This window comes from Pongo abelii, chromosome X (assembly GCF_028885655.2).
Source record: "Pongo abelii isolate AG06213 chromosome X, NHGRI_mPonAbe1-v2.0_pri, whole genome shotgun sequence".
Lineage (NCBI taxonomy): Eukaryota > Metazoa > Chordata > Mammalia > Primates > Hominidae > Pongo > Pongo abelii.
The window spans coordinates 155319215-155346459 of record NC_072008.2 but is presented as its reverse complement, the minus strand read 5'-3'; the positions used below and the strand labels follow the sequence as shown (position 1 = coordinate 155346459).

The 27245-nt window shown below is 40.2% G+C and overlaps 1 protein-coding gene across 6 annotated transcripts in view; it reads right to left on the bottom strand.

The window, feature by feature from the left end:
* Positions 1-2389: 2389 nt before the first annotated feature.
* Positions 2390-27245, bottom strand: part of AFF2 (ALF transcription elongation factor 2) — a 498044-nt gene continuing 473188 nt past the window's right edge. For all 6 annotated transcript variants that reach the window (XM_009235348.4, XM_002832215.4, XM_002832217.4 and 3 more), the window contains 6 exons: positions 24048-24184; positions 19985-20056; positions 19534-19627; positions 17203-17255; positions 10426-10616; positions 2390-6895 (listed from right to left, as the gene is read on the bottom strand). In XM_009235348.4, coding sequence (XP_009233623.1) covers positions 6774-6895; positions 10426-10616; positions 17203-17255; positions 19534-19627; positions 19985-20056; positions 24048-24184 — 669 coding nt within the window. In that variant the 3' untranslated portion in view covers positions 2390-6773. The remainder of the gene's footprint in view (positions 6896-10425; positions 10617-17202; positions 17256-19533; positions 19628-19984; positions 20057-24047; positions 24185-27245) is intronic.

Sequence of the window (27245 nt, the reverse complement as noted above, 5' to 3'; positions counted from 1 at the left end):
CAAAGAGGATTTCTGAGCATGGTATGTCTAAAAGGCTCACTACTGACATTCATTTTATCAAAGACAACACTACAGCAAACAATCTTCAGAAGCACTACTCAGAATAGGAGTAGAAACAGTAATTTGTAATATTGAGTAAATGTGAGGGATTTTATCTCAGACATTTCTCTTTCTAAAATATCCAGTAAGTAGAATCATCCAGGAAGAAAATTAAGTATTTGACAAATTGTCTTGAGATGGAATCAATCTCATTTGTAATATTTATGAGTGAATATGATTGATTAGTGAGGATGGTTTTGAATTTAGGGGATGCCCTGGATGATGTTAAACACATTTCTAGCTCTTTGTAGCTGTGAAAACTGGTCCACTGTCTCGTGTGGTGAGGGGGGTGCTCAGAGTCCCTATGTAAGTGTGATGCCAATTAAATCAGACCCAGATGTTACCATTTTTCAGTAAGGACAAATATTGTAGCAATACTATGAAAGGATAGACCCCCAGTCCCTGCTATCGTGCCAGCTACAAAAAGAATTGCAGAAGCAAAAGACAGAAGGGCCAGAAAGAGCGAGTAAGACATGGATCTCCTCCAGCGCTAACATTCCACCATGGATACAGGCCCAGACAGAAAATGGAAATGTTTTTTTTGAAAAATAAGATTTTAGAATAAGTTCTTCAATCTTTCCAGATACAAACCTCTTATTAACTGCAGAAGATGCACAGGACCAGGAGAATGAATTCTTTGAGATTTTCTATTCTACTTTCAAAGTGATTTATGTGTGGAGGCCTAATTTAAAAAGTGTATGTGTGTGTGTGTGTATGTGTGTGTATTTAATGAAAGCCTCATTATATACTTTAGTTTATGCCTTCTTGTTACTGAGCTTAGTTTTCTTCATACTGGGTGGAAAAAAGAATTATTTTGGTTTGGATTATTGTTTCTGAATATTAGTCATGTAATTGATACAGAGATATTCTGGTTTGAATTCAGAGCTAAAACAGTAAGTAGATACTTTTAACTAAAAGCAAATGTTAACCAAAAACTTAGATTCCCTAATAACTAAAGTAAAAAATCTTATGAACAACAATGTGAAGATGGGAGAATTACTGAATTTCCATGTCACATAAAAGAAAAACACAGTAAATTCTGGATTGTGCTATTCTCCATAGAGTTCCCGTAAATACTTTATCCTAATTACATGTAAAAGTTACAAATAGCACTTGTGAATCAAAGTAATGATGATAATAATAATAAAATAAAAACCATTCACTTATCTTTTTAAAAAATCAATCATGAGGGTTTTCTGAGTGCCCATTTTACCTGTGAGATATGGAAGGAGATGATGAAACCATCTCCATTGATCCATCTCTCCTTTCAGCTCAGGAGGGCTTCATTCTTCTCAGCTATTCTCCTGCTTAAAACCTAGGCTTCCAGGGCAACCCATACCTCTAGGGCCTTATCATAAGCTTTCTACATTCACACATTGATTCATATCTTAAAACTATGTAATTGTTTTAGTCATTGAAGTGTGTGTGTAAGGGTGAGTTTGTGTGTGTGTCTGTGTGTGTCCACATGAACACATATATTAAATATGAACCCTCTGACTGGCTGCATCCAGTAGTGTGTTGAAGCATTTTTGCCCAGGCTTGCAAGAGCCAACTGTGTGCATCTCTTTCCAACCATGTGTTCAGTGACATCACAGTTGGTAGCTTAAAATCATCTAAAGTGGTAGTATTTATGCCATGGAAATTGGCAAATGATGCAAACCAGGTGCTTTCTATTCTCAGTGAGCTGGTCGTTAAACATTTTACCAGCACACCATTGGTTGCATGCTAGGCTGACCAAATGAGAAGCTAGATCTTGATCTGGGCAACATGGCATTAACTTAGCCTCGTTGGAGTGTCTCCAATTTTGCTTACTGTCCGGGGTCTCCTTCCCCCCAATTTCATAAACACTGCAGAACCACAAGAGGGCTTGAGCATCTGGGGTGCATTTGACTACCCATTGTCACCACATTGGGCTCTATTCTCAGAGACACTTCTATTTCGTAGCCACATGAGTGATGCAGGACAAAACCAAAAAGGTAAAGCATCTGAAATTCCCTCCGAATATGACAGCTGGCTTCCTGCTGCAGAGACTGGAGAACAATGAGTTCCCCAATAGGAACAAACTATTCCCAGCTGAAAGCATCAGCTGGGGCATTCTTCAGGAGGCTTCCCACAGCTGGTCTGCATGCTGCTGCTCACCAGCAACTGCTGGCAGGCAGGCGAGCTTGAGCTTGCCACTGCAGCATCCTGTCAGGGGCCTGGACGTAGGCTTCCTTCACTTCCCCCCTTCCCTCCTCAAAGTCTGATATAAATCAAAGAGCCAACAAAATTGAGGTCACTGGCAAAAGAGTTTGAAATTTTGAATGATTTTTATTAAACACCATTAGTCTACACTGCACAGTTAATGAAACAGCAAAGCTCCAATCTCTTAGAAGAATGATGACTGATCATGGATCTAAAAAGCAGTTCAGTGTCCCCTAACCCAATGTGAGCACTATGAATAATTCTTTAACATCTCATGTCAGACGCAAAAAGGGGCAAGAACTGCAATCTGGCTTTGTGGGGCTTCCCCCCCTTCCACCCCCACCCCCACCCTCTTTCCGCCCTCCCCACAATGCAATTTTCTTTTAGCTGGTAGATTACAGAGTAAAATGTGATGATTTTGGTAAAGAGGGCTTCTATATTTCTGAGGAGGAGGATGGAAAGAGAATTAATACTTTTTCCTTCACCAAAAATATCAGATGGTAGGATTAATGTCTGAGACCGGCCTATCTGATTAGTCTCCTGCCAGGGTAAATGCTGATTATGAATACACAGATGCCACTTCTGTTGTTGGAGTCTACTAACACTAAAGAGAAAATGAATTAGATTTTAATTATGAGAATAAGGCTGTGCGAGTGAAAATGAGAAACAACAACAACAATAACAACAACGATGAAGAATTTAGTCTGCCAGTCGTGTAACAGAACACTGACAACTGGCTCAATAATTTTTCCCCACAGAATTAAATTTGGGGGTGCTGAATTGACCCATTCATTTGATACTGTGTAGCTGTATCATGTTGCCACACATTTTTCTCAATGGGGATAGTGATGCTTCTCTAAGCAAGCAGTTCATTGCTTTACTGAGTAGTCTTACCCAGTGATCCAGTTTGGTTCTCCCACCTGCCAACTCATGCAGGTGAATTTTATCATGTCTGTTGAGAAGTATGTGAGGCTTCACCCTCACAACTCAACTGATTCCGCCTTCAAAAATATTTTCCAACCTCAAACTCCAGCTTCAACCTCCGGGATGCAAATTTGCATGAAACAGAATCCAAATTAGATATCTCTGGGAAAGATATGCTAGAAGAGTATCTTTCCAATGCAGACAAAATCTAATGAATTTAGTGATGTAATGTCCAAATGAAAATTCATCCATTTGGAAACTCAACAAAACACATTTTTAGCCAATGGTTTGTAATTCTGCAACTTGCTTATTGCCTGAAGATTTTGATCTTTTCATTTCCTTACATGGAAAAAAAGGCATCCCGACCTTAAGTCTTTTAAAAGTAGTAGCAGCTAATCTGCTTTTCCAATTATGTCATCCAAATATAAAACTACTAGTATTTTCCCAATGAGATTATTAAGTAATTAACAGTCTACAGGCTGGCTAACAACATGCTTACAGCTAAATTCTACCCGGAGGACCACACTAGTAAACCCTTTTCAAAGTAATCCTACCTACCAAACTCAGACAGTTATATGACAAAACCACTAAAAATCCAAAGTTAATTAAAAATACAAAGCCAAGCCAACATCATAACACAAACTTGTCAAACTCTCTGTGGTTGGAGCTTCGGTGACAAGTGAAGGCGTAGTGGTGGCCCTACCTGGGTCAAGTTGCAGGGCTGAGATCATTTGGTGTACTTGTTCAGATGGAGCTTCCTTTTACTCTGCCCTCTATTCTAACCTCCATATGCTTATTTAAGTGTGTCTAACCAAGCCTCCCTCAAGATCTAGAGGCACAATCTCTCACTGCCATCCACATGTCTCATATCCCTCCCACAAACTGGTATACTGAAGAGATTCATTTGACAGAATATCTCCATCCCTTAGTCCCTCAAATAGCTGCACACCTACGACACGCATCACCATTTACACTGTGATGAATAGAGTAACTATAAATCAGCAACAATCCTTAATCATGAAACTGAAAGATGTCTTATCTCAAGGGATAGGAAGGTAATTCATCCTCCATGTTTAATTAGTTCCTAAGCTGCTTTATAAATGAGTCTACTACATAATCAAGTGGTGATTCAGAGCTCGATTGTCAGATTTGGTCACTGTGCTGCAGACTTGGCACATGTTTTACACTCAGTCACCAGAGATGACAGGGAATCCTCTTGCCTCTCTGTTGTATGTAAGTAGATATAACAAGTCACTGAAACTAGAACTACAAGTCTTTCATCCATGAGGCAATATGCTTGTTTCTCTGGGAAACTGCCTCAACATTCTAATATCTAGTTTCTGGATGTGGGATTTCAAGAAGAATCTACTCCTAAATCCATGATGGTCTAGGATTGTGGTTTAGGTTGAACTTACAAGTCAAGCCAGTGGACTTCATTATATAGTAATAGCCAGGCACTCTACCTGGTAAACCATGATAAAGAGAGAACTTGAGTCACTGCAAAGTCATCAGCTTAATTTTTATATGTGACACCAACCTTGGGTGTTCAGAGTCTTTAATGTTATCATTTTCCTCTTTTAAGAGGCTCAGAAAAGATTCTTTCAGGTTTCATTTGTGTGTGTGTGGATGCATAAGTGTTGTTGCTGAGACTGTAATCACAAAGCTCAACCACAGTGGGAGCATAAAAAGTGCTGGGTTCAGCTGCTGGGATGCTCCCATCAACCATATTAACAACATGGCTTCAGCCATTGGAGTACAACTTCCACAGCCTTATACAACAAAGGGCCTTAAATTCAAAGATGACCAGAGCACGGCTCAAGTCTGGCTGTTTTGCAACTGGGGATATATCTAACCTTGACAATGAGAGTGCAGAGTCATCCCCTGCTGTTTCTATCATGGACCTGCATGGCTTGTTTTAATAATCATACAAGTTTGCATCTTTCATGTGCATATCTATTATTTATCTGGTCATAACTCAGTGAACAGAATTTGATAACCCAGCATATTAAAGGCTACATGGAATTATATACCAGCAGGTAATTACCAGTAAGTAATGCATGGATAGTGTTTACCCCAAGTGTAAGAATCTTCTGGTGAGCTGGAACATCAAAAATGATATTTACATTGTGATGTTTAGGGACATGAATGTAAAGGATCATAAGGGGGTAGTCACAACCAGTGAGAAATGTCTCCAAATTAGGTGAATGGTTCCCAATGTTTAGGGCTCTTTCAAAGCATCTCAAGGTGAAGCACAACCCCACGACTCATTTAAAAAAAATAAAAGCTAGCTACTATTTAGAGAGTTTGGAGTTTTCTTAGGAATTTTCATGGAAATGATTCATGATAATATGGACTTTAATAAAAGGAGTAATTGTAATTCAGTCAAAAGTTAATGAGCCAAACAAAGGAAAAGGAAACACAGATAAGAGAAAAAAGAAAGTAGAAAACAGAAACCCTATAAGAGAGAAAATGTGAATAATAATTGAGGAGGTCCAGATTTTCAAGCCACTAGGAAGAAAACTGTATATTATTACTTCTAGGTAGTGATAACGACTTTTGTTCCCATAGATTTGAGCAAAATACAATTTAAAAATCCTGCCAGTTATGGACCCACTTACCAACTGTGTAAATGTTGTTGTTGCAAAGGAGGCAGAGGTGTGAATTCCTTGTTGGACACTTTCCAGATCTCTCTTAACTCCCACTTGTAAGTCTAGAGTGTAGCATTTTGGCTACTAAGGCATGCATCAACCAAACTGTTCCTCAGAAGGACAGCTTTGCACACAGAGAACCCCAGGTGAGGATTTACACTTCAAATAATAGAGTTGAAAAACACTGATGCCAGCTGATGCCTAAAACTTGTCAAAATAAATGTCACCCTTTCTTCTTATCATTAAAATTAACAAAATAGGGAATCAGGAAAGGGATGCTAACAAGAAAGTCCTCTGGTTGTGTGGCATAGCATCTTTTTAAGAGTAGCATTGCTATGCTCATTTATTTTCTTGATACTCTTGATTTTATGATGTTGCTACAACATCTAACCAGTGGGTTTTGACAATGAAAATTCTCACCTGAAGATTGAATCTGTGGGACACACAAAAGTTTAACGATAGATTCTGAAATATGTTCTTTTCTGGGTATAAGAGTATAGTTTGGGGGATGGTCCCTTGTGTCTAAGTTCTCATGTATATGTAAGACCACTTGTTGCATTTCTCAGGAGCCTGTCTTTATCACAAGTGCTTCCCATTCTTTGTTTTGGGTAGTGTGGGCTTAAAACAATATTGTAGAGACTGTCATTCCATAAACCACAAAAAGATGGTGGAATCTGAGAAATGCATATCAAATGCTAAAAAAAAAAAAAAAAATGACTAAGTAATAAAACGTACACTGCCCTTAAGTTGTAGTGTCAACTTACAATGACTTCTGTTTTTCACAGATAACAAAAGAAGCATAAAAACAAACATAACCAAAGAGAACTTTCCCCAATGAGTGGAGTTCCACCAGTGACCATCAGTGCGCTGGTAGAGGTAGAGTGATGGGTCGTGATGCTAGAGATCTGAGAACACCCACTACAACAAGTGGGCATCAATGCGCAGCCAACACAGTCCTTGGCGAACGTAGCGGACAAGATTGGTCATGCTGCTGTGCTGGGTCAGAGGCCCCATCAGCGTGTCCAGATCACCAAAGAATTCTGAAAAGCAGAGCAGTTCTGTTAGGCCTTTACATGATATCATGAAAATATGCACCACATTGAGAAGCTGCTTTCACACAACACCACAACCACATGGACAATGGGAATGTGATTCATTTGTCCATTCATTCATTCAACAAATATTTATAGAGTGCCTATTAGGAGACCAAAACTCCACAAGTTTATCAAGCCCTATTATTTTAATCTTTAGTGAGCTCCAAAAACTCTGCAGTACATAATATATTTATGTTTTCATAGATTATATATTTATATTTAGAAAAGGGTATTTCTACACAAAATTGTAGGGAGCCATGGTCTATCTAATGTCAAGCTGTTTGTCATTCAGTGTTACTGAATTGAAAATATCCTCTTTTCCTTTTGTCTAAATGAACCGAGTTTACTGAGTTTTCTTGGCATGGTCTAGACAAGGCCCATGAATCTGGACATTAATAGTAGCCATCAGCCTCCACAGCTAAATAAACGTCTAGGAGGAATTTGATTCTGTAAGTCTTCTTACCAATTTCATTGGGGATGGAACATGGCCTGCAAGTATCTGTCACTTAACAACTTTTCCTGCCCCTGACCTAGGACATGAATGGTAAGAATGCCCAGCTGATCTCCCCTTGGTTCACTTAGGGAAGGGGGCAGCCCTGAGGCTACACTACTAACTAGCGTGACTGGAGTTTTGGAATGTCTGCCTTAGGCGATAGAAGTACTATGTGGGAAAAACTATATGATCTCTAAAAACTAGCTAGGTGTTCCCTTTTCATGTACGAATTCATTTGCCTGGCACTTGGTTATGAGAGAGCTCTCTGGCAAAGGAAGCAGCCTCAGCTATGTGCTGGCTGGCAGCAAGGAATCCGTGTCAGGGGGTGGGGTGAGGGGATGGGACTGGAGACTGCCCTAACGTGGGATGCTCTCCTGCCTTCTTGGAAAGTGATTTCCATGCATGGGTTACATGTGCTTGATTGCTCAGCAGATGGAATTTCATCAAACAATGCATTTACTCTTCATGTTATATATAACATATGGGATCCTTCTCTAGGTGTCAACCTCATTTGATTATATGATACTTTTTAACCTGTACTATGCAATAAAATACTTTCTGCTGATAAAAGAAAATTATTTCTGGCATCTAAAATATTTTCCTATGTAATACAGTATTAAGGAAAATATTTAAGGACCTAGTCATTGTTGAATGAATGTGAGCCTCATATGAGCCAGGATGTTCCCTGGGTATTCTGTACAAAGCTCTCTGTGGCATTCTTAATTAGACACCATTTTAATAACTGCTCCAAATGAGCAGTATAAGCAGCTGGGCAGGTAAGCTTCTAGACCAAAGGCCAAAGGGCAGCATAAGTGCCATTGGCTCATTTCAGCACCAGAACCTTCTACAATAAGCCATCTGCAGCTGCATGGTGGGCAGTATGAGGCAGGAGTGGAGACCTTTCACTGGGGGAACCAACTTCACCCATCTCCACTGGGTAAAAATCGTGCAAGTACACGGTTGTCTCCAGTAAGATGCAGAGCTGCAACCAAAAGGGAAGCTCTTCAGTTCTCTATTTTCTATGTAGGCAAGGTAGATGTGAATAGAATCCCCAAAGCTAAGTAGATCAGAAATGACAAAGTATGAAACTCAAGGCTTTGAACAGAAGATTTCACACTAGTCCTCTCCCCAGTCTGCTGAAAACCCCAATGACAGCATTAACAGGACACATTTTCTCTCTGCTGGTGGAGTGATGGAGTTGTTTTCATTCAAAATGACACAGGGAATTTAGCAACTCTTTGACACACTGTGCTAATGACAAGATTAACACCATTTCACCCTAACATCAGCACAGCCATCATATTGCTCCTGGAAAGTTCTGAAGTTAATTTAGAAGGAAATACTTTAACAGATTTTGAAAATGGATGCAATGATAAAGGAAATCCATAAATATTGAACTGCCCTCCAGTTATTAATACAAAATAAGAGAGAAATAGCAGAGGCAGACATGCTAGGCAAATCTTAAGATGTGTCTATCTTCACTTGCAATTCTAGAACCCCTAGATGAGTCTGGTTGTATAGGCCAGTTGTCTCTGAATTTCCAGAGGTGTAGAAAAGTAGACAATTTAAAAATTATCAATTGCTCAGATAACTGGTTCTGGATCTCACCAAAGGTCTCTGAGGACCTGTCATTAATCTTGCTCTCTAGATGGACAGTGTAGCCTATTGATTAAGAGATGAGACTCTGGAATCAGACACTTCTAGATTCCTGCTTCTAACAAGCAAGAGCTGTGATAACATGGGTGAGTTTCTTAATCTCATAGAGCCTCAGTTTCCTCATGTATGAAATAAGGGCAAATGAGACAACAAATGATAAAGCTATAGTGCAGTTCCTGGCATATAGAAATTGCTGCACAAACCTGTGGAACCAACACATGCAGATATTCCCAGGAGTCAGTGTAAGTTTATAGCTGCATTGAGGGGTGAGGTCTCAAATTATGGAATGTGCTTTGTGAGCCACAAAATCTTTGAGTTATATAGATACATAATATTATGGAGTAAGGAAAGATAATAAATCTTTGTAGAATTTCTACCTTGAACTCAGAATTTTATACTAGGTGCTTTACACCTATTATTTAATTCAACCCATCTCTATCATCCATCTGGGAAGTTTCACCATCATCACCGTTATGTCCATTATAGAGACAGAAGCTAGGAAGTAGCTCACAGATTTAATTAACTTGCCTAGGTTGCCCAGGTAATGCATGACCCAGGTAGGATTCAAACTTAAATGACTGGGTTGCAAAATCTGCATCCTTCCTATTCCAGTGAGATGGTTTCTCCACATGCTCAGTGATACAGTAGTAATAGGTAGCCCACATTTGTCCCCACCTTGACTGGTGTGGAGCAGTCTGTGACTGCTGGGCCAGAAACAGCCAAGTCAAATGAATGGCTGGGACAAACGTGCAGTTTAATTTTACTTCCCACCTTCATTAGGGTAGTGAGGTTTTGTTGTGATCCTCAATGACAGCTAAGGTCACAGATGTCAGCATGAGTCACCAAAGACCACGGATTCACTCTGGTAAAGCAGGGTCCTCTCTGCATTTGTTTTGTAGCAAAGTTCAAGCGTCATCATGAACAGCACCCTGATTCTTCATCCCAGCCATCGGTGTGTGAAAAGTACTAGCTGAACTTTGGCCCTTGCTTCTAAATGTAAGCTGCGTTATCGTGTACTCAACTGGAGCTAATAATTATATTGAAGGTTAAAGGCCTTAGTTCAACCTCACCTCTCAAAAAAAAATAATAATAATAACAGGAGCCAACAGGATCATAATTAATTTGTAAACCATTATTTTTGTCTTTGCCTCTGTTTCTCTGTGTTGATCTTTGTCAGTGAGTGAAATTCAAAACACATCACAGTTCAAATTAGTTTAAGCTTTAAAGGAGGACAAAATTCCAGGGCTTTTTTACAACTCAAGTCCTTCAAAGTGAAGTTAATTCCATCATGGTCTGTGAGCTATATGGGTAGAACAGATGAGCATACCTTTGTTTTCTCTTGTCAGTTTGTCAGCCATATCCCAGTGTTCATAGCCCCGTAACACATTGCTAGTGATGTTGACGTGGCTGGCAGCCATGTGGTGAATGCGCTGGGGAATGGTGACTGGGCCATTGTTACAGTTCCCCATTGCGTTGATGGGGGAGACGTTGTTGAGAGACACTGGGGATGGAGTGTTCCTGGGGAATGGAAAGAGACAAGCCTTGTTAGGCTGGTAGGAAAGAGTGACAGTGGGGTTCTAGGCCTTCCCCATCACGCTGGGATCTCATCAGAATGCCATTTGCTGGAGTGAAGTTTAGCATAGTGTACATATGTGAAGCCCCATCAGAGTGGAGCTTGTTCTCACATCCCACTGACTCTTCTCACAGTACATCTATAGCTTTTGTCAGTGCAATAGCTTTTGTCAACACAATAGCTTTTTCCAGAGGCTCTAGTGGATACAGAGATTATTACCACCTCATACCTGCCTCATCTGACCAAGCCACCCAGAGCTACAGTGCCAGGCTATAGAATGAGGCCCACTCTTCTTCTTTTCTAACATTAAACACCAAAGTCTCCACTGCCTTTGACCACCACCGAGGGCTCCATGCACACCACTGCTTTTGTCTTCAAATACCAGAGAGGGCTGGGTGGATATTTCTCTGGCATTAATTCTACCCACAAATATAGCTCTTCCTTTGAATACATATAACAAGTGTTGTGATGTTTCAGAGAAAGAAACAGCTCAGAGCTATGATGATTTCTCTACCTGCTGCCGGAACGGCTATCAGCAGTTAGAAAACACTTGATGTCCAATATTGGTCTATCATCAAAGTGTTTTGTGGAAACCACAATGTCAGTTTGCTCCGAATACAGTTACCACAATAAGCAAAGTGCAATTCTTACAGCCCCCCAAGGAGCAGTATTTGGGAAGCTGGGAAAAGTAGTGTTCTCTCTCTTTAGGATTCTTTAAGACATGCTACAGAGATGAGCTGTTAATTGCTGACTATTTACCTGCATGCTGATTTATAAAAAGAAGTCTTCAGAGTTTCCACTTCAGAGAGTACCAGTGTTTAGACACACATTTTCATTACATTCTTTAATATTCGCAACAAGGAGTCACCTGCTGGCTGTATACAGCATGGGGGTCATTTTTCCTCCAGGGCCCAGGGTTAGATCTGGCTACCTAAGGAACCTGAAGGCTTGCCCAGGAACAGTCACTAAAGCATGGGTGGCTTCCTGTGCACAGGAGCAAGGTCTGTGTGCCCCTCTGGTCCTCTATCCTCCTCCAGTCACACTTTGAACATCTGCCCAGGCAAACGCATCAATTTATCAGGACAGAACATGAGTGAGTAAATGAAATGGAGGGAAGATGTCCTTAGGACTCCATGAGTCTGCATGTTTGAAAGAATCTCTTCATTATTCCTCTGAACACACCTTATCACACAATCAAGGAACTCTGTCTTCTGCCCCACCCCCCACCCCCTTACCAGTTGCTATTGTTGGCAACTCTAGTTTTCCAGGGTGGCTCCCAGAACAGATGTGCATACTGATGGTCAGCACATACAGATGATTTGGGGAAACAGCAATTGTAGCATACCAAAATGCTGAAATGCTGCTGACTAGATCTGGGAACAATTACAACTGCAGTGCTCTTGAGACTCACACAGGCTGTGCCTACAGCTATAGGAGAGAGTTGGACCATTTCTGCAAACCGTCTATTTTCTGGTATGTTCTGGTCTGGTCTGAGGGAGCAAGTTCATCCTCACACTTGCTCTGTGCTTGTCTGGTGTGAATGGGTTTGAGAGTGTTTCTGCTATGTTTATAATTTCTGAGCTACTTTGTTACTTCTTGATAGAAAGATTTATTCTTAAGGTAGGAGTGGGATGAGGAGATGTCCAAGCTAAGGGATCTAGGCACAGAAGACAGTGAAATGACAAAAAGGCAGTGAAAGCTGGGTTTCTTTGTTGTGGTAGGTTGCAAAAGCTATTTCCCAGTCTTTTTCCCCAGTGTTAGTCATTAACTCTTAAATGTCAATTTATGGCAAGAAAGAAAGACTTTCTCTTGTAATTCTTAGAGAAAATGACAAAGCTGTCATGTGCCACAAATGTTGAAAGAAGTTAGAAAGGCAAGTGACGTGTGCCTGTAGTTGCAGCTACTCGGGAGGCTGAAGCGAGAGGATTGCTTGAGATTGAGGCTGCAGTGAGCCATGATTGCACAACTGTGCTCCAGCCTGGGAGTCAGAGCAAGGCTGTATCATAAAAAAAAAAAAAAGGCCAGGCACAGGGGCTCATGCCTGTAATCCCAGTACTTTGGGAGGCCAAGGGGGTCAGATCACCTGAGGTCAGGAGTTTGAAAACCAGCCTGGCCAACATGGTGAAACCCCGTCTCTACTAAAAATACAAAAATTAGCTGGGCTTGGTGGCACACACCTGTAGTCCCAGCTACTGGGGAGGCTGAAGCAGGAGAATCACTCGATCTGAGGAGGCAGAGGTTGCAGTGAGCCGAGACACTGCATTCCAGCCTAGGTGACAGAGTGAGACTCCATCTCCAAAAAAAAAAAAAAAAAAAAAAAAAAAGACAGAAAAAAAGAAAACAAAAGGGAAAGAGAGACCACATGGTGCAGGGAAAGAGGTACTGGAATCCCAGGAGATGTGGACTCTAGCCCTGGCCCTGCCATAAAATTGCTGTGTACCCCTGAGCATATCCCTTCTCCTTGCTCGGCCTTACTTTTCTTGACTGCAAGAAAAGCTTGGATTCAATGATTTCCAATCATGTCCAGGAGTCACAAGAGAAACCAAATCATCTCTCTTTACCACATACATCTTGAAAAGCCCTTTTTACTTTATTACACTGAAGTGTTATTGGGGACTTTTCTTCCTACTGTTCTCTAATTTATTTATTTTAAATAGTGGTGGAGGCAAGAAGAGCTAGGATAAGTGTCTGTTTTCAATTGTTACTGTTCTCACACTAGGCTCTAAGGTCTGACATATTCTGATGCACGTCTGCACACCACCTTGTGCTCATTAAATGAAAACCTGCCTAAGAAGTTGTGACTGTGGCTAAGAGAGGGCTGATGCAGGGCCCACTTACTTCAGTGTGCTTTCCAACTCTGACTCAGCTCTCATCACTGCGTGGGGTTTCCCTTCCTATCCTTTGTGTGTATCTACTTGCAGATCTCACCCTTTTCTCCACATTTCCATGGCACATGCAAATGAGCATGCGCACAGAAGCACATGCTTCCCACCACTTCCGCCACTACCACCCTGGTCCAACCCACCATCCTCTCACCTCCAAGCCACACCCTGCCATGCTGTTCCTTGAACTTGTCAGGCATGCTCCCTCCTGCTTCAGAGGCAGCTGCCATCCCTCTGCTTGGAAGAAACTCCTCCAGTATTGCTATGGCTTGCTCTACCATCATCCTTCTCTAAAATCCCTACTCAAGATTCAGCTTGGTACCACTGCTCCCTCCCCTATCCTCAGCAGCCCTTTCTGCCTGCCTTCCTTGTTTCAGTTTTCTCCATGACACTTCCCACAACCTAGTATGCCACATGTTTGTTATCTTTCTCCTTCAACAGAATGTGACCTTGATGAGGGCAGTTTGTTGTTGTTGTTTTTTGTCTGTTTCACTCTGTGCCATACTTCAGTATCTAGAACAGTGTCTGGCATATATGTTCTCAATGAACACCAGTTGAATAAATGAATGACTTGCTTCTATTCTTTGTTTAGTATCTACTACATATAAAGTGCTCTGGAAGGTAGAAGGAGAAGAGCGTATATAGCATGAGGATAGGGTATATGTCTACAAAAGGCCTGGCAGAGTGTCTCACATAAGGTAGGCACTCAATAAATATTTGGGGAATGATAGGCTGGATGGCTACTTATTGCAAAAGAGCAAAGAGTATAATAGAGGAGCAAAATACATTCTTTTCTGGCAATCTGGAGTAAGTGCCAAAACTGTGGTGCTAACCAAGTGCTGTGGGAATTCTAGAGGTAGGATCATTATCTTTTCTAACTTAAATAGTTAACAATTACAACAGTAATCATGGCAACAGTAGCTGCAGCAGCCATCATTTGTTGCACAGTCTCTATGTGCCAAGCATAGTTCAGGGCTTCACCAATATTCTGTCCAAGCCTCACCATAACTCTGCAGGGAAAGTTCTGCTGCCACTGTTTCTGGCCTCAGAGAAGTTCAGCTCCATCCTGAGGGCCACAGAGCCCAGAGAGCCGAAGAGCCAGGATCTAATAGCAGGCCCATTTTCCTCCAAAGCCCATTCTCTTCATTCTCTTTCCATTCCACCATGTCACCTCAAAGTCCTGCCATCCATGTTTGCCCAGCTTCTTTCTTTTTATTTTCTCTCTGTGAATTCGAAATTGTTGCTCAGCCTTTTTAAACTCTCCACAATGTGGATTCCAGAACCCTGTATCAAGAGTCAGCAAATCTGGCCCATCTTGTGTTTCTATATGGCCTGTGAGCTCTGAATAGTTTGTGAAAGATGAACATTTGCAATTGATTTGTTGAGAGGGAACACTAACTTTGAACCCCAACTAAGCAAAATGTTATGAAAAAGATTTACATTCTTCTCACCAATAGACTTGTATTTCAAAAATTATATGTAATTGTTATTATATTTTGAATCTTATCAGTAAAAATTTTGTGAAAATTTGTTTTTGCTCATATTTTTCTACATGGTAGCCTTGGTTTCACCTCTTAGCCCAAAGCCCAAAATATATAGTGTCTGGTGCTTTAAATAAAAAGTTTCCTGGCCCCTGCTGTAAACTCAGCAGATTTTTCTGCTTCTCCTTCCAATTGCTTCTTTGCACTTTCTTTCCCCAGCTTCCATGGAAGCAGTTCCTGAATGTCTGTTCTTAACCCTCTGCTCATCTCTCTATATAATTTCCTGCAAAGCCCTTAACCACCTCTGGGCAGCTGACTTCCTCAATTGCTAGCCAGCCTAGGAGGGTTTGAAGTCAGAGGATGCTGCTCCTGGAAGGTGCTGTGAGAGCCCTCCATGGCAGACACCACCCTCATTCACAGAGAAACAAGGCCATAATCTTGCTTGCAGACAAGAAGCCCTTCCTGGTCACGCAGGCAGGCCCAAGCTCCTTCTCCTAGGCTTCCACAACACCTTGTTCATACCTTTCACCTCCTTCCACTGGACTGTGTGCTTCTGGAGTGCAGGGACCATATCAAATTCAGCTTTCTGTCCCCAGCCCATCGTGCTGCAGATGCACGCAAAGCATTTGCTGAATGAATGAGACATAACCCCTGAGTGACTGTTTTGAGTTGCCTCAGTCAAAAGCTCTGTGGCCTACCAAAGAGAATGTGCTTTCTTCATGCAAAATCTGCTTAAAAATCATTTCAGGAGGGTTTTCATGCAACTTCCCAAGCTTAGGTTGTGTTTGAGTTCTTTCATTTCAGAATTTTTTTTTTTTTTTAAAAACGCTTTTTTCCCCAGTGATTCTTTAATAGCTGTTTACCTGCCCTTGCCCTTACTTTACTCTGTGCGCAGAGAAAACAGAGCTGGGCCTTTCTCTGGTTATTTTTATTTTCTGAATTTATTTATTCTCTTAAGAGAGAAGCACTCTTTCCCTTTTGTTCATCAATATAAGAGTAAGACCTAATTCAACATCTTAAACAGTGCTTCCTTTCAGTGCAGTAATTGAGTTAATGCGTAGTTTTCAATGGATCTGTTCCCTCGCACTGAATGTTTTTATGATTTTAAAGTAGAGTTCATTGTCCCGTTGCTTTTGGAGTATGTTTTCTAGATATTTATAAAGTGGCAGTAGAGACTGTTTTATTCTTGAAGAAATTATTTTGATCAGAGATGCAGGAATTTTGAAATGATGAAAAACTGAAAAAGCAGCTTGGAGTTATAAAGCGGTCTATGTCCACAGTCATCTAGTTTCCCTTCCCATCACTGAGGGGTGTGGGCTTGGGCTGGTGAGGGGTATTTGGGAATCAGAGGAGAAACTGATGCTCAGGTTAGTTAGCTAACTTCACAGCTGACACAGAACTGGGATTCAAACTCACTCTCTATAAGAGACATCTCTTCAGTGGGCCTTCAAGGGCATTGGGTCCAACCCCTTCATTTTAGCAATAAAGAACAAGCCCAGATAGAGGAAGGGGCCCTCTTAGCTTACCCTGTAAACCAAGGGCAGCTTCAGCACCAGGTCAGCGGTTTTTGGGCCCTTACTCCACTGCTATTAAGACTGAGCTGTCCCAAGCAGATAGAACTCTAAATAAGGCCTCAGGCACAGGTGAGTTCCCTGAGCCTCCAATCAGCATTATAGTGGATGCTTTTCTATCTTAGGCTAGGGCATTTTCGTATTAATATAAAAATTATCATGAAGGCTTGGATAATTGGCTGACCAAGTGCCTTCACATTTTCAGCACTATTATGCCTTTGGTTTTATTAAACAGCACTTACCATATATCAATGAATATTTCATTGGTCTTTCATTATTGAGTGAATCATTGAAAAATCACTGCAGTGGAGTTAACTTTATCCTGCCTCCCTAAAATGGCATGGTGCTTGCCATCTTATTAGCAGATATTTTTATGGCTATAATTTGGCTTAAAGATCAAATAGTTAAACAACTCTGAACCACATCTTTTTAAACTTTTCTGTCTTGCCATTAGCCGAAGCCTGGCTGGAATTTTGTATGCACAAAAATGACTGTAGTTCTAGAATTGACCTTCACTCCTGACTTGTCAATGCAAAATATTTGGGGTCTATTGAATCACTCATCTTCATGAAAAAGCAATTTTCATAAAATACTTACTTTCCATTGCCTACCCATGGAGATGGTATCTGTGCGACTTTTGAAGCATTTTGCTAAAAGAGAGAGAGAGAGAGAAAGGGAAATAAGGACATCTATTTTGTGTTTTATTAATTCAGAAACAGATGGAAGTGTGATTTAGAGTACATTAATATTGATTGCAGCATTTTGGGATGCAGAGCTGGGATGTATGTGCACGTCAGCACACCACGACGCACACTCGATGAAAATAGCTGGTTAGGATAATTAGTGGGCTCCAATCAGGACCATGAAAGTCACTTGATGAAAGATCTTATATACTAAAAGGCCCAGTGAAATCAGACTCGGTTCTCCAAGAAGTGGTTTAATTATCCTCATCTGAAATTTATTCTGCAAAACAAGCTCTTCAGAGTGCAAGTAAGCTTTTCACCTTTAGCTCCAGTTGCAAACTTTTTCCCTGAGATGCAGAGTGAGCTGTCATTTCTAATAATCCAAGAATGTGCAGAGCCAAACAGTATTTTCATTTGTTTGTTTGTTTTCAGGAATCACCTTGATTTACTATATTTACATGCAAACCCTCATGGCTAAAGAGCTTCCCTGTTTAACAAAGTGACTGGTCCAGGGCTGCATTGCAATCAAATACTAAATATGCCTTTGTTCCTCTGATGGAAGTGGGCTGGTTTAAAGGATGGGCTTCCTTGTATTTTCAAGACCACACACTTGTGGATCAGAGGGAAAACTGACATTCAGCATTACCACTACGGGACAGGTATCAGGCTCATTGTAATGGCCTAGCCAGGTAGAAGGTCAAGCAGCACAGATGGCCACAACTCACGTGGCACTGTGCCTGACTCAGACCTGCTCTCGGAATTTACATCCCCCGTGATGCTCATCTTCTGCCTCTTTGCTGCTAGCCCAGCCCCCTTTGCAAAAGGAGGGTCAGGAAAAGAGTCAGCATTTTCGGGAGTCCAGTGAGAATGGAATACTTCCCTGGAGCTTTGTAGACCCACACCTAAGGTGCATTCTGCAGACTCCAGTTTTTAATCTCAAGAAGGCTCAATATACTCCTGGATGAATGACTTATTTAGTATTTGTTTGGAGTTTTACAATACCCTGTAAACTATATAGGGTAGGCCAAAGAGGGCAAATATTACATCAGTGAGTCTCAAAGTGTGATCACAAGAACAGCAGCAGCAGCATCACCAGGGAACTTATTAGCAATACAAATTCTTGGGCCATGCCTCAGACCTACAGAATCAGATATCTGGGGGCTGGGGCATGGCATCCTTGTTTCACAAGCCCTCTGGGGGATTCTGATGCCCACTGAAGTTCAATAAAGAACTTTCGAAAGCAGAAGTTAAGAGTGTAGACATATGAAGAGAAGAGGGCCTGTTGTATATGACTCCCTTTTACCCACATCAATACTAGCCTTATGGCATTATGACCACACCACATAATAGCTGGGGAACATGCTCTTTTTCCCAACCGTGCCACAGTGTCTTCATAAAGCTGTGCACTTCCACTCACTGCATGTTTCACATAAGGCCATAATTTCGCTCATTTCAAACAACTACTTTGGTATGATTTAGCCAAGAGGTCTCACGCACTTGGCAAAAAAGAAAAAAATCGTGTCCTTTTCTTTTTAGACCTGCCCAACAGAAGGAGCATTGAGTCTCCGCAACTCTAAATCATGACTGGTGTTGGAGGGTACAGTGACCAGGCCTAGTATGAAGTTGCTGTTTGCAATTTTTACCTGGGCTCATTCTCAAATTTTGGCATTGCATTTTGAGACTGCCTATCTTTTTTGTGCTTACAAGTTAAAAGCCCCAGCTCCCTACAATATGGCTTTGTTTGTTTGTTTTGGTAACCAAAGCAATCAGTTGTTTTTAATGACAACTCCTGCACTCCAAGACTCCCCATGGACAAAGGCCTTCCAGGGTTGTGGATGTGCACATAGAGCCAGGGTGGCCCCAGTGACTTCTCTCACTTCTGAGAGATTCCTGGGCTGACCTATCATTTAACAAAAGACTGGCCATACCTATAGGCACAAGCTGTGCCCACCTCACAGAGCAGCAAAAAGGTGACATACTCCTCACTGCAACCAGGAGACTGCCAAGGGTCATTTGGTGAGTCTGGAAAAAAGTCAGGGGATTGCACCGTCGTGCCTTCTCTCCCTGGAATCAAATCAGACATAAACTCCTTGCTGAGCCCTTAAGGACGGGTAGGATGGCCATGGCCAGCAGGGAGGAGAGAGGTTAAGCCTTTGGCAGCATTTGACGTTCGATAACCTGCATGTCATGTCTTATTAGTGATTTTATCATCCTGTACCTATAAATTATACAAAAGAAGCATTACCTTAAAATATTCCATCAGTGATCTGGAGTACTTCATAGCATGGTCCTTCTTCAGCTTAAACATTCTCAAATAGAGGAGTGATAAACATCGGTAGCTGTGGTGATGAGGAAAGGCTTCTGTTAATGCCAGTGCTTAGTGAAACTTTATAAACTGTTAAGAAGACTGCTGATTCACAATTTGCAGTTACTTTCCTATGGTTAGATTGAGAAACATAAGTAAATAAAGAAATTCTAAAGAGGGAAGGGGCAAGCGTTAAAATCCCATTTTGATAAGGGTATAAATTAGGAGAGTAAATGTTTAGTCAGTGAATGAAGAAATCCATTAGTTATCCTTTAATAGTTTAATGGAAAACAAGAGTAATGATCTGGGGTAAGCAGCTTAAGTTGATCTAGAGTTTTCAAATCCTTCTATGACATTTCAGCAATTTCCTTGTGGCCTCCATGGGACTCACCATAGTACTGCTAGCTTTTTGTCCCCATCTGAAGCCAACGGACTTGCAAAGTTCTTCAGCCTCATTGCATACCTTTGAAGAGAAAAGAAAAGCTAAAGTGGAATCTGTATTATCCTTCAGAAATGCCCAAAGTCGCTGGTATTCTGATTGCCTGAATGAGTTATTCCCACATTTGCTCTGGGCAAGAGGACTGACTGGTGCATGTGGGCAAAAGCATGCTTCCCCAAAAACATACACAAAATGAGGATAAAAATGTCATAAGAGGACTCGTGTGAAATACAGAGTTGAACTCTGGAGAAAGCAGTGAAATCATGAGCCTTAGGACAATGCTGTGGAATTACCGTGAGTTTGTGTGTGTGTGTGTGTGTCTAAATGCTGGTAAAATACTGTTTCTAGGAACACTGTAGCTAAATAATATGACTGGTTTTCAATGAGAGGTGGACAAGAATGTCAGTTTCAGTTCAGTTTATGACAGATTAGGTAAATAATATATAACTATGTCTGACATGAGCATAGGGAGACCTCAATCACACAGTTAAAAAGTCTTTTCTAATGGCTCAGGTTTTGAATATATTCCTATTGAAAGTGGTTTTGTTTTGTTTTTTTTTAAAGGAAGGTCGATTTCACAGCATTTTAAGGTCTAAGCACCCTTAATTTATGATGCTTGTATATTTTGTCTTTCTATTCTCCTTAATTGTTACTGTTCTGCACTGGGGTGATAAAAGGTTGAGTGGTTCCCATTTTTTTTTTTTTCTTCTAGCCAAGTACATTCCATTCAGGGCATTTAGACTCTTGAAAATCAATTCATTGCATAAAATCATTGTCTGAGCTTTAATGCAATTTCACAGGTACTTGTAGTAGAATAAGTAATGGAGTTCAGTGTGGCAGAAGGAAGTTGAAAGTTCTCATTTATAAGAAGGCGACGGAAAGCCTGCAGGGCCACTGAGCTGGCATGCCTGACTCCTCGCTTTCAGCAACCTTCCCCCGCAGAACACTGGGGAGCCTAGGCTCACCCAGTGAGACTCGGCCTCCTCAGCATTCTAGCCGCCTTGCTCTCCTGGTTATTGCTCTAGTTCTGTTGAGTGAACATTCTCCAGGAAAGGCACTTGTACATTTAATGTGGGTCCCTTCTTTTGTTGCAATATTAAGCAAAGGAATTTTTATTATGTAATAAATCTAGCTTTCTTTGACAGTTGGATCACTGAAATGTCAAGTCATTGTGATGCCCCACTTGTTTTCACAAATACATTTCTATTGCAGATTCCCAGAGCTCAGAGCAACTATAATTACTTGAATGAAGAAAATGGGGCTCTCTCTCTGTAGCCAGCATACTGTTGGGGAGAGAGTAATAAAAATTTCTTCAACATGATATTGCACTACTAAAAACTATGTTCACATTACACTCACCCTCTAATTGCAACCACATTTGAAGTGACTTGATAGTGGAGTTTCAATTGCTTAAATGGACCAGAAGACCTAGTTGCTTTAACTCATTTTATTCCCAACTGAAATTCCTCTCATTAAAAAAATATTATACACACATGTAATTTACAGAAAGTATAAAAAAAGTAAAACATAGAGAAGACATAAAAGGGTACATGCAAAAATGGTGAAGTTGGAAACAAAACAAAACTGTTGAAATCTGAATAAAGTCTTTGGAGTGTTTCAATGTCAATGTTCAGGCTGTGATACTGTAATATAGTTAAGCAAGATGTTCCCATTGGGGGAGACTGGGTGAAGGGTACACAGGAACTCTCTGTATTAGTTCTTACAACTGCATGTGCAACTACAATTACCTCAAAATAAAGTTTAAAAACACTGACTTTAAAGTGAATGCTCGTAAATTCTCCATTGACTTTCAGATTTCATTGAAATAAACTTGTATAGGAAGTAAAATAGCATATAATAAAACATAAATCATGTTTTTTCCCTAAATAACTTTTTCGTGAATAATTAAAAATTACTTAATGATTCACGTTGCACTTTTACCATAAAATGAAATTTGTATTTTACTTTCATATTTTTAAGACAGCATGTGTTTTCTCAAGAGAAAATAAGAAAGAAGAATATGCAGAGAGGGAGAACACCCATAATCTCACTCACTTATTACAGCTATGATTTCATTTCCCTTCCAGTTTGGTTCAGATGCATATACAAACTTTTCATGATCATAATTGTAGTGTGCATGTTATTCTGCAGCTTGATTTTATTTTAACATCATATAATAAATATATTTTGTGCAGCTGCATAGTCTCTGTCATTGTTGTATTTCAATCGCTGCAAAGTATTCTGTTGAGTGTCCTACTATGTAATTACCGTTCTATTATTATTTGGTGTGCTTCCAATTGTGTGCTATTACATATAATGTCAAATTGAACATCATACCGATTACTTGTTCTAGTCTTTACAATTGTTTTCTTCAGGAGAGAAAACTCAGATTTCCACAGTTAAAGTACTGGATCAAAAGATATGAATACTCATTTGTATGGCTTTCCTTGCACAATGCCAAATTGCCCTCAATTTACAATAATCAATTTCCATTCCCATCAGCTGCATAGGAGAGGTCTAGTTCACTGCTAGGCCTTTTTTTGCTGTAGTTTTTAGTGCTGGATATTAACATTGTTACGTTTTCTTGTTAATTTAAAAAGTGCCTTGTTTTAATTTGCATTTTTGAATGAATAGAGAGCATGAATTGTCCCTGTGTTTGTTCACTAATGTTTCCCTTCAGTTTTGAATCCTTATAATTTTTGCCAATATGTTCATCTTGTGTATCTTTGAAAATCACAGGCAGTTTGACTAGACACTGAGCAATCAATTTCTCCTTGAAAGCTACAGAATGGTGGTGGTGCTTTTCACAGTATATAAAATAAGTCAAGGAGAAATACTTGACACTTTTCTCAGTGCCTACATTTCAGAGCAGTGCAAAGAGAAAGATGGCTGATTGGCTCAGCAGGCAAGGCTAGAGTTGCCCTTATAATCACCCTACTTTTGTGGCTCTAACTAAACTTCTGATTCTATGTGAGCAGAGTTGCTTTAAAAAAATAGTTTTTTTTTTTATCTTTTGGAATGTGTCACTGGGAAAATATGCACACTAAATCTGTCCAATGTTTGTCTGAAGATTTAGGTACAAATATCCTCAGATTTGTAACAGTCAATGCAGGTACAAGCAAGATAGTATAAACCAGTCCTGGCATTATTGATTAATCAAGCCAGATGGGACTGGACATAAGGACTTTTCAGGTAAAAAACTGCTTACTCAATCAATCGAAAGTGATTACTTAGTCCATCTAGTGAACGATGGTGCTTATCCACTATTCAGGGGTGGATTAAATTATTGTACAAATATCTGCAAATCACTGGATAACACCAGAATGGATTATTTCTTCTTCTACCTCTTCTTCCTCTTCTTCTATGAATTTTTTGATAACACAGAATTTCTACACCACCAAGACCAACAGCCAGAAAATTTCATTTAAAATGTAAATGAAACCAATAATGTGTGCAGTTAATATCCCCTCTCTTATTCTCATCCTCTCATCTGTACCGCCAGCCCCTACTACCACCTCATCTATTTCCCTAATTCCAGATGCATGGGAAGTCTACTCCACAACTGCAGCCTTAAACACCAACTCTGAGTTGGAACAGCGCCCCTCCCTTTTTAATAACCAAGATCAAAATTCTTAGAAAACATGGTTTGTAATAGAAATCCTGAGAGCACCATTTTTTTGAATTATAAAACTGCACCTTTGAAAAGACAAGTCAATGCTAAATGGTAAAATGATTATACTTATTTCTACCCACTACATTTCCATTTTAATGTTACGAATATTGAAAATTATAACACTCACATTATAACTTCTGGAGGGGATAATTTATAAAGTCAGCATCCATCAATTATAAATTTTCCATGATATTAATAAAATGGCAAGAACTAATTATGATGACTTCTAAGAGGATGGCTTGGACAAATTATTAATAAGTGGAAATGATATATTTTTTAAAACATAGCTTCTAATTCTAGCTGAAATGAGTGTAGGAAGATGATTGCAGAAAGGCCATTCACCTGAGGAGCTCCACAGTCTCAGAGTACATGGTGTATGGGGACTTTGCTTCCAGAGGGTCACGTTCCATGGCATTGCCACATTCAGTGAAGGAGAGGGCGGCATCAGCATAGTTCACAGCTTTGCCAAATTTCTCGAACTGAAACAGGAAGACGACTCATCAAGATAATACTCTCTGTTTTATCCTTCATATAAAAGAGTGGTTTGAAACTGGGGGGTAGTTTTGCCCCCTTCCCACAGGGAACATTTGGCAATGTCTGGAGACACTTTCAGTTGTCACCCCTGGGGAGAGGGGGCATCTGGTGAACAGGGGCCAGAAATGCTTATAAACTTCTGCAATGCCCAAAATAGCTCCCACAATAGAGAATGAGCTGGCCCAAAATGTCAGCAGTGCCCAGGCTAAGAAACCCTGATACAGAAGACAATGTATGAATTGGTCTTAACAATGAAGTTACCGGCTTAAGGTTCTATCATCATGACACCAAGGCTAGTTGAGAAGAGAAAAATGCAGGCAGGGTATCATATGTGGTTTGTGGCATTGTTGTTGCTGTTATTGCTATCTTTTTGGTGGACCTGAATCCAAATCATTGCCTCAACTAGTTTCTATTCATGAAATTTACTAAACTATCTGCTCATTGTAGTGTCCTATAGACAGTACTTGCAACTAAGGGCTGCTTTTTATAAGTCTCTTGGACAATGAACACATACATTTTTGCTTTAGAACTCTTTGTGAGCACATCAACTACACACTCAGGAGAAGATTAACAAATTGATGCTATTGTCATGAAAAATGGGAAGCTGTAGTAAGACTGTTGACAATAATCACATCACTTGCATTGTAAATGATAGTTTGAAATACTGTGTCAAAAAGCCAAAAAATGTAGTACTACTAAATATTTTAGTTTAGTAAAATTTTATTGCAAAGGTTTTAGCCCTGATAATGGTCATGATTAAACTGACTTAGACATACTGATTTCTTTTTTATGTGTAATGAATATTATATATGACACTTTTATAGTGAGTATTTTATAACAGGATTTAACATTTTCAATTTTTGATAGCAGGATGTAAGAATTCCACTAATATGGTATTTTATGTAAAAGAAGGAATATAATGCAGATTTAGCTATTTTAATTTTCTTGTATACCTTTTATCAAAATATTTTCTATGCAACTGTGAAAATTTCAATTCTCAAAATGGCAGAGTAGCTGTCTCTAGCAAAGGATTAAGTACAACTATAAAATGATTAGTTAGAGGTCCTGCAGAATCTCTTATTGTAAATGACTTTTTACAATAAATGTTCTTCAGCTTTTATGAGCTGCAGGAATCCTGTGGTTTTCTTTCTGTAAGCTACTGTGGAGAAATACCGGTTTCAATCAAATTCAAGCTGATTTTGTGAAAACCTGTGTACATATATGCAAACTAGGTCCTTTCTCTTTTGCCTTACAGGACGATTTCCTTAGGTCATCTGGCTCCACTGGCTCTCCCATTTGGAAATTGTTCTTAGATCCTGATTTCTGAAAGTGACTTTTCATTCATAACCCAATAGCTGGAGAGATCTGTAAAGATCACCTAGCCTAAACCCCTTCTTCCCTAGGAGTAGCTGATGTCCAGACAGACCATAGTGCCAATTAATAGCCAAGTTATGCCCCCCACCCCTGGGACTGTTTCCCCATCCATAAAATGGGTGGCTTAAACTATAAGGGTGCTTCCCAGGCTAATATACACATAAGCCTAGCAAAAATATCATTCCTCTAAGTGTTCCTCAACCTTTTTTTTTTTCAATATCACCCCCGACCACCACCAAGGAATTTTTAAGATACAGTCAGCCCTCTGTATCCGTGGGTTCTGCATCCATGGATTTAACCAATCTTAAATCAAAAATATTCAGAAAAAAATGAATGGTTCCATTTGCACTGAACATATACAGACTTTTTCTTGTCATCATTCTCTAAACAATTCAGTATGACAACTCTTAACATAGCATTGCATTGTATCAGATACTATAAGTGATCTAGAGATGATTTAATGTATATTAGAGGATGTGAACAGGTTATATGCAAATGGCCATTTTATACCAGAGACTTGAGCATCTGAGGATTTTGGTGTCCGAGGGGGTCCTGGAACCAATCTTCTATGGATACAGAGGGATCACTGTATTTTTTCACGTACCCCCAATGAAATTTTAATACAAGAAATATACTTATTCTCTCTTTATGCCCTGTGGCCCTTTGGAGGGTCACACCCCATTGCAATAACTAAGACCTTTTCACCCCATCTCCAAAACCAATTTTTGCCCCCATAGGGGCAGCATCTCCCCAATTGGGAATGCATATTCTAAATGGATTAGGCCAAATGTGATCCCTTGAAAGACATACGTATAAACACAACCTTGGAATGTAGAGTGATGTTAGTTCATAATCATATGTATATATGTCTGTGGTACCGATTTTTCTCAGTTCTTCAAACATTTCATTTACATGGTCTCCTATGTACATCCCAGTCTTCAACAGCTCATGTAACAGCTTGTCAACAGAACATGTGTATGCTCCCTAACCCCAATTTTGACAGAGGGCAAACCCTAGGAGCACTTGAGTGCTCTGTAGTGCCATAGAGTTGAGGACATTTAGAGAAAACCTTTGGGCTTTGAGGCAGCAGCATTACCATCCAGTGCCTTTCAAATCTCTCATCACCTATACAATGGTCACAGGCACAGTTGTCCTGGCACCTCCAATGGAGCTAGCACCCAGCCTGTCTTGTCATTTTTGTCTGCAGGAGCAGGGTAAAATTGCTTCTAAGGAACAATTTACACCACAGAAAGGTCACCTGCAGACACTAAGCAATTTGTACCACAGCGGGGAAATAACAGAAAGTAGGGAAAAGGCAGATGTAAGGACCATGGACAGTTGATGTTGGCCACACACTAGTCATGGTATTTCATCACAGCATTCCCAATATCAAACACTACTGGGACAACTAAGTCCTAGCAGGACACAATGCAATGTTTGGGAATGCTATTTTTTAACCCAATGGGGTTTAGTCAAAATGAGAAGCCTGAATTTAGGGCCTTCCCTAGGACAGTGGTTCTCAAATATCTGCACTTGGGAACCTCCTGGGGAGCTTTAATACTCATTCCTGGGTCCCAGTCCCAGAAATTCTTATTTCATTGGTCTGGGATATGGGCTAGGCATCAGAGTTAT